Source organism: Hemitrygon akajei, chromosome 4 (genome assembly GCF_048418815.1).
Source record: "Hemitrygon akajei chromosome 4, sHemAka1.3, whole genome shotgun sequence".
In the NCBI taxonomy this organism is placed as follows: Eukaryota; Metazoa; Chordata; class Chondrichthyes; order Myliobatiformes; family Dasyatidae; genus Hemitrygon; species Hemitrygon akajei.
The window spans coordinates 24,667,846-24,675,744 of NC_133127.1; the positions used below are offsets into that span (position 1 = coordinate 24,667,846).

At 42.9% G+C, this 7,899-nt stretch overlaps 2 protein-coding genes across 4 annotated transcripts in view; one reads left to right on the forward strand and one right to left on the reverse strand.

Moving 5' to 3' along the window:
- Window positions 1-7,207, reverse strand: part of LOC140726163 (catenin alpha-2) — an 817,330-nt gene extending 810,123 nt beyond the window's left edge. For both annotated transcript variants that reach the window (XM_073042154.1, XM_073042153.1), the window contains exon 1: window positions 7,172-7,207. In XM_073042154.1, the coding sequence (XP_072898255.1) occupies window positions 7,172-7,189 (18 nt within the window). In that variant the 5' untranslated portion in view covers window positions 7,190-7,207. The remainder of the gene's footprint in view (window positions 1-7,171) is intronic.
- On the forward strand, window positions 1,451-4,331 carry lrrtm1 (leucine rich repeat transmembrane neuronal 1). Of its 2 annotated transcripts, none has more exons than XM_073042151.1 (2): window positions 1,451-2,048; window positions 2,190-4,331. In XM_073042151.1, exon 2 carries the CDS (start codon window positions 2,358-2,360, stop codon window positions 3,933-3,935), a length of 1,578 nt encoding a protein of 525 aa, XP_072898252.1. In that variant the 5' UTR covers window positions 1,451-2,048; window positions 2,190-2,357; the 3' UTR covers window positions 3,936-4,331. The 2 variants fall into 2 exon arrangements, with proteins under 2 accessions (XP_072898252.1, XP_072898253.1); XM_073042152.1 differs by having other exon boundaries at window positions 2,194-4,331.
- Window positions 7,208-7,899: the final 692 nt, after the last annotated feature.

Consider the following 7,899-nt stretch of genomic DNA (forward strand, 5'->3'; position numbering starts at 1 on the left):
TCCCCTTTGCTCGTCTGTTTAATACCACTGATTATTTTACAGCAACGCAAAGGGCATTCAGAGGAAGGGTACAGATTTATGTTCAGTTCTTTGGAGTGGGACTTCAGCCTTAGAGTCTTCAGTGCAACCAAATCTGTGGATGACATCTAGACAGCAGAAGAATGTATCTTGCTTGTGCGTGCATTCTCATCCAGAAAAGAGGAAAAGGAGCAGAAATATCATTGTTTTCCAAATATACCAAGGTTGAAATAGCAACAATATAAAATCAAGCTATCTGAAAAGGATAAGAAGACAAATGCTTTATTTACAATATGGTAAAACTCCTCTTCCTTATTGTCTTTGCTAACATTTAAGGTGAAACTGCTATATGTCAACACCACAGAGAAATGACTGGATGCTATCTGTTTCCAAACTCACGGTTTCTCACCTGAGGAACCACTATAGATAATCGATGGAGATGTCTTCAGAAGTGAATAACCATTCAGGGCAGACAACGGAAAACCGACAATGCCCCTTGAAGGAACAATGAAGATGTGTTTGTTTGTGCTGCAAGATTTCATTATTTTGAGGTTCAGCATTATGCACCTGTTTCACTCTGCCAATAACTAAACTGTAGTTGTTTATGCCAAGGGCATGCACGGCAATGACCGTCCACAATTGAGGTGGCATTACAAAATATAGTGAGTCAAAGCAGCTACTGCTTTGATTCTATCAGAAAAGGTCCTCGTGCACACTGACAGGCATCTTTTATGATCCTTGCATGAGCGAGGATCCGCAATTATCAGCTTCTCTTAAGACACTCATGTGAATAGACTTTTTGAACTGTACGAGGAAAATATTCTATCATCAAGGTTAGTGATTCATTGGATATTTCCCCCGTGTGGTCTATTGCTGCCGCAAGAACTGACCATTTCCATCGCTCTCGCCATTCGACTGTACGAAGCACGATGAGCCAGGAAACCACGGGGAGCTGGGCCTAGCACTGACAGGGTACTCAGTATCCGGCCTTCAGGGGTTAATTCAGCTTTTAAATTACTAAATCAGTCTTGACCGAGTAAAAAAAAACTCAGCCAGTAATTGGTAAATAATTTGCACCATGTACAGTGCGAGTTATAGCTGTACTGCACTTTGCATAAGCTCCTTAGTTTTACAGAATGTTACATTCATTAAGTCTGAACCAAACACAACCCACAACAATCCGGCGGGGGGATCTTGCAGGAAGCAATGTCTCGCTCCGCCGGGTTCTCTCTGCTACTCTAAGTGCATAGAAGCGCACTTACATTGGTCAATGTGTACGAAAGATATAATGCTCTCTGTATGGTTGCAGGGAAAATACTATCCGTTTCTGCTCCATTAAAACGCTGCTTTATGCCCACCCCTTTCAATCTGACCATGTTTGACATACCACTGGGAAGTCTGAACGATCATGAGTGGCTTACGACACTCTGTCAACACTCAGCACGTCTGCCCGCTCTCGCAGTGCAGTACTCTGTTAAAGGGAGGCGAGCCTTGCTCCGCGATCCATCTTGCTCTGAGCATCACCTAACGAGCAAAGTGTACCGGCGGCGGCGGCGGCGGCAGCAGCTGCTGCTGCTCCGTGCCTGGATAAGCGGATGCAACCATTACTGGCTTGTCTGCGTTGATTAAGGGTCACACTGGTCAGTGGTCATTTCAAATCATGGGATGGTAATTCAGACTGACGGATCCGGACGAATTGTTAACGGGAAAAGAAAGAGTTTTGGGCAACGGGATCACATGCGGCCGGGAGGGAGGTCGAGAGGCAGTAAAAGGGAGCAGCTGTATAAAAAGCCTGGGAACTTAAAGATTGCACAAGTCGGCTGGAGCTCCGAGTTGGGGAGATCTCGTCTGCTTCGGCTCTTTCGCAGCGAGATACAGACCGAGGTATTGTGAGCCACAGAGCGAGAGAGAAAACACTGGATTCGCACTAGGGTTGTGTTTTTTTAATTGCACTGCCTACAACATAACCAGTGTGGACAAAATAATACCGAGTGGCTGAATGGAGTCTGTCACTGTGTGGAATAGGATGGGTAAGATTATTTTCGTTTGCATCCTTTCATTAAACAATCGCCTTGCAGCCTCTACGATGAAAAAGATCAATTGATACTTAGATATCTTTTTTTCTTCTTTTCTTTCAAACTTCTTCAAACTCAACCCTGGATGTCTTTGAGGCAGGAGATCCTCCTGTTCGTGTCAGGAAAAAAAAAACAACCCAAGGCACCTGGTTCAAAGCTGCAAAATCAAAAATGATGTAAAAACTTTGGCGATTAGGAAGACATCGTCAGCTTAAAGGAGAATCAGGAAAGCCCGGCGAGCGACTGGAGGTACAATCCTTGCTCATGGATTTCCTTCTTGTGGGTCTCAGTCTGCACTGGCTCCTGAAAAAGCCTTCAGCGTCGGTTGTGTGTGTCCTCGGCGCGTTGTTGGAAATGTTGCCCGCCGCTGACAGCCTGTGCGCTCAGCAGTGCCGCTGCGACGGGAAGCTGGTGTACTGCGAGTCGCAGAGCCTGAGCGAAATGCCGCGCAACCTGTCGGGGGTGCAGGGTCTGTCGCTCCGCTACAACAGCCTGTCCGAGCTGCACGACGACCAGTTCGCCGGCTTGCTGCAGCTCACCTGGCTCTACCTCGACCACAACCACATCTACTCGGTGGAAGCGAACGCCTTCCGGGGGCTGCGCCGGCTCAAGGAGTTGGTGCTCAGCTCCAACAAGATCACCCAGCTGCCCAATGCCACTTTCAGGCCCATGCCAAACCTGCGGCACGTGCAGCTGTCCTACAACAATCTGCAGGCTCTGGAGCCCGACCTCTTCCATGGGCTGCGCAAGCTGCAAACGCTGCACCTAAGGTCGAATGCACTTAAGTTCATACCGGTCCGGATCTTCCAGGACTGCCGCAGCCTGGAGTTTCTGGACGTTGGATATAATCAGCTGCAAAGCCTAGCGCGGAACGCGTTCGCGGGCTTGTTGAAACTAACTGAACTCCACTTGGAGCACAATGATTTGGTAAAAGTAAACTTTGCTCACTTCCCACGGCTGCTCTCTCTGAGAACCCTCTACATGCAGTGGAACAAAGTCAGCTTTGTGGTGAATTCTTTAGACTGGACTTGGAACCATCTAGAAAAACTAGACCTCTCTGGGAATGAGATTGCATTTATTGAGTCTTATGCCTTTGAAGTTGTGCCTAACCTCAAAATACTTCAGTTGGATTCAAACCGTCTCACAACCATTGAGCAGCCAATTCTGGACTCTTGGAAATCTCTAACTAGCATCAGCCTTTCTGGGAACAGCTGGGAATGCAATCGGAATATATGTGCTTTGGCCACCTGGCTGAGCAATTTTAAGGGGCACCACGAAGGGAGTCTGTTGTGTGCTAGCCCTGTCCACACCCAGGGCGAAGAGGTACTAGATGCCGTGCATGGTTTTCACATATGTGACGACCCGGTGACAAGCACGGCGACAGTATCAGGCAGCACCAGCGTGGCGGAGACAGACCAAGATATCACAGCAATCAGAGATGCCTCCAGCATGTATGCCACGCAGGATACAACGGGAGTAAGAACGACTGAATTAATCAGTGTCACCGGTGTGCTTTCTCACGATCAACAGGAAAACACTATTCATGTTCACAAAGTAATCACGGGCACGATGGCGCTGCTCTTCTCCTTTCTGATAGTGGTGCTGGTGCTCTACGTGTCGTGGAAGTGCTTTCCTGCCGGCCTGAGACACTTGAGGCAGTGCTTCGTGACACAGCGCCGCAAGCAGAAACAACAACAAACTATGCATCAGATGGCTGCCATGTCCACACAGGAATACTACGTGGACTACAAACCCAATCACATTGAGGGGGCTCTGGTGATCATCAATGATTACGGATCGTGTTCTTGTCACCAGCAGCCAGCCAGGGAATGTGAAGTGTGATTTTGTTTTCCCATCCCCCCAACTCCCAGCAAAAAACTGGAGGTACAACACACTGCTTGAGGACATACTGCAGCCGGTGACTGCACGTATTACAATACTGAGTGTGAATGAATGACACTGTACTGATTCCACGAAACACTGCACCGGTCTCGTTCAGAATTCCAAACAATATTTAAGCTTCAACGCGTCTTTAAAATCTTTCAAACATCCTCTGTTCAACTGTCATTTGAAATTTGTAAAGGATAAAAAATGTATCTGTAACTTCCCACCAGTCTCTTATGATATTAAGTCCACCTGTAAGGTCTGGGAATAAGAGGGAGTACTCGGCTCGTCAATGATGTAAGTTAATCAATTTTGTAAACTATCCTGATTTAAATAAATATTTTAAAAAATGTTTTTGCAGCATCGGAGTTGAGATTAATAGCAATATGCGGCAACATGCGAGAAAAAAGTCTTTCCATTGGTGATTTATTTTCTCTTTCAATTCACTGAAACAATCAACCCCTTTCTTTCAGTACTTGAAACAAAGCCCCGCATTTCGTGCCAGCCGAGCGCAGTACGGCAAATCCTGTAACACTCTAACCATAACTGTGCGGGGTTAATAATTAACAGCGCAACGGGATGTATGATGGGGCACAGGTCCTTATATCGAGATGTGTGTCATTTGAAACGCCGCAGCTTACGGCCACGGCGGAGCAGAAAGCAGGAATGAAGCCTTGCTGCAGTTTCGAGCTCGCTTCTACTAACAGTTCCGGGAATTCAAAACGCCGAGTCTCTAGACAGCAACAGAAGGGTTAGAATAAATAAGTTGTTTAACATAAGTACCTGTCGGGAAAAAAGGCAGTGATGGTATGAAATGTGAAGTTTTTTTTATATATCTTGGGTTGGGAGTTAATTGAAATAAATCAGCAGGATTTCAGTAGGTGCACAAGTATTAACTATGCGGCTGCTGTTACTTTATTGAAGACAAAATATTCTCCACTAATTGCAATTAGATATACTGTGAAAATATATTTTCTCCATTTTATGTTCACATAATTATAACAAAAATTGTATTTCGACCCTTCAACAAAATTCTTGAAATCAAATCCGATATTTTAAAACTTTTTGAAGTTAGAGCTACGCAAATTTCAAATAATTTCATAAATAAATATTTCGGGACGAAGATGGTTAAAATTATGCGCCTTCATTCTCAATGGCTTTACCCTCATTTTATTGTGCAGTTTCCTGTCTCAGCCTTCATCTATTTTACTTCATGTTTTTTTCTCATCTGATTTCTGTTGAAATCTTCCAATTTCTCGTCAACAGACGTGAGTATATTTCATTTCCACCAGCTTCAAAATGCCAAACGGTCCAGTTCCTGGAGCCAATCTTCTCTCCCTTTCAAGGCTGAAGCCATTCAGAGGACTAGCGCTGACACCTCTTCACATTGACATGTCAATTATATTCTCAGACTAGTTACTACCGTGAAATTTCAGGCAACATAATATGCCAGGGACCAAATAACAAATGATTTCCAAATTCCAAAATGGCTTCATTCTGGAACCAAACTTGGTACCTGTCTCCACAATACACTGAATTGGCACGTCACTTTGCTGTTGTGATATTCTAGCAGAAGGCTGATTGGTTCATCTAAGCTCTATAACACATTTCCTTTTTATTCGTCAAACTGTATGTTTTGATGAATTTCATGTTAACTGCTTACTTGCCAGTCTGTCTTCCTTCCCCCACTATTCCTATTTCCCAATATTCACTTAGCTCCATTTCCTGGCTAGTACCCCTTGTTCCTCTTAGTACTTGAGCGTGTTTACTCTCACGGTACAGGGACGGAACTGCCAATTTTAAGAATGGCTTGCACTTTATCTTCGTAACGAACGCAACTTAATTGGACTCTCAACATAAATCACTCATGAAAATATAACTATTAAAATTAAAACAAAAATTAATTACGTTGTTCTTTTTACAAAATTCAGTGGCCTATTGAAATGAAGTAGGGATTAAGTTATCAATACAAAAGAAAACTAAATACCGCCATCTACTGGCGGTTGCTTTCTTTGCGAGCATTTTAAACGTTTACAAGGAATTTGCTTCCACTTACTTTTCAGATAAGCATTTAGAGAACTGTGTTTATCAACCACTAAACATGCGAGTTGATTTGAATCACACGAACGAACATGCAGTAAAAACAAATCTGGGTTTACAAAATACTAAGAAAAAACCTTATCAAAGAGCTACAATTCAATACCTAAAATTATAAGGGACGCAGACGCAGTTGACACTTCTATACTCCAGCATGCAACTTATTTACTTAACCTTACTTTTAAGTAACATCTTTTTAACCTATTTTTCTTTCTATCTTAACTTTTCATGTTTGCGCTTTATCCCATTGTAAAACACTTCGAACTACATTGCATGTGTGAAAAGTGTTCTATAAATCAGCATTTAATTAATGCATTTTTAACGTGACACGTGTTTATCCCGTGGACCTACATAATATATAATCGCTTAATTTCAGCAAAATAGAACTCAATTCTTCCCGCGACACGATCCAACCCACTACACCCACAATGTATCTGTTCTAATAATGCAGTGGGGAGATAAACAATAATCACAGCATTGCCGGGGAATCAGCAGTGAAGACACACTGAGAAATAGAAACGCAACGTGAATGGAAGGTTTTTCACTTGATTTAGTAAAGGTTTAAATTTCAGATTTGTAACCTGCTGCTTTAATAATTTATTAGTAAGTTATAAACATGTTTTATTCTTGGCAAAAAATGGGGTTTTAAAATGGAGAAGAGAAAGAACTCAGTTTCAACACGAACGCTTCTAATTCTTACGCACACAGCTCTCCAGTGCTCGCAGCGAAAACATTTCTAAAACTCTTCAAGGGCAACCGTTCTGATTACTATAATTTCCAAACAACGGTGTAGCAAGCAGTTAAGGCATAAATCAGTGGCAAGGGTGTAAAATACAACTACCAAATTATTAAACTAAGATTTAACGACCATCACTTGTTACATCAATATAGGTTTGGTTCTTTCCCTCAATTATTTTCTGTTTTCGTTTCCAAGCCGTTACGATTAAAAGTGAGAGTCTTAATACCTAGTCATTCTTCCACAGGGGGTCAATAATTTAAGAATAAAACGTAATTATCAGTAACTCAACCGAGTCACCACCGGATTGTGCTTTAAAAAAAAAATCTGGTTTAATATGGGCAAAATTAGCCATTCTTACCTGTCCTGGACAAGGCATGACTCCAATATGGCTGGAATGTGGTTTGGAAGGACTATTAACACTGGATCTCTCTCTCTATACACACACACACACACACACACACACACACACACACACACACACACACACACACACACACACACACACACACACACACACACACACACACACACACACACACACACACACACACACACACACACACACACACACACACACACACACACACACACACACACACACACACACACACACACACACACACACACACACACGTTATACTTTAACCTCTACGTTTTCCTAAACAAAATTTCCCATACTGGGAATGGAATTTACAAACTAATTATTTTCCAACGTCCAATAGTTAACTTCTCGAGAAACAAAACAAAAACTAGGAAATTCACAAAGAGCGGGGTTGAAAATATTCATCAGAACACGAACTGCAAGGCGTACTATCCCATGTATCATGCCTCTTCACTAACACTTCGTATTTACTTCTGACACATCAGAGAATTTCGAGTGCACCAATTGATGTTATCTTGATGTCGGGTCTCGACCGAAAACTTTGACTATTCCTTTCCCTCCACAGAGCTTGTTCGATCCGCTGAATTCCCCCAGCAAATTGTCATTATTTTCTCTCCAGAGTCGTTTCTTGTGTCTTCATGTTAAAAGTTTTTTTTTGCCCTTTGATTAAAGGACTGGGTGAGGAATAAACTCTGAAACTATGC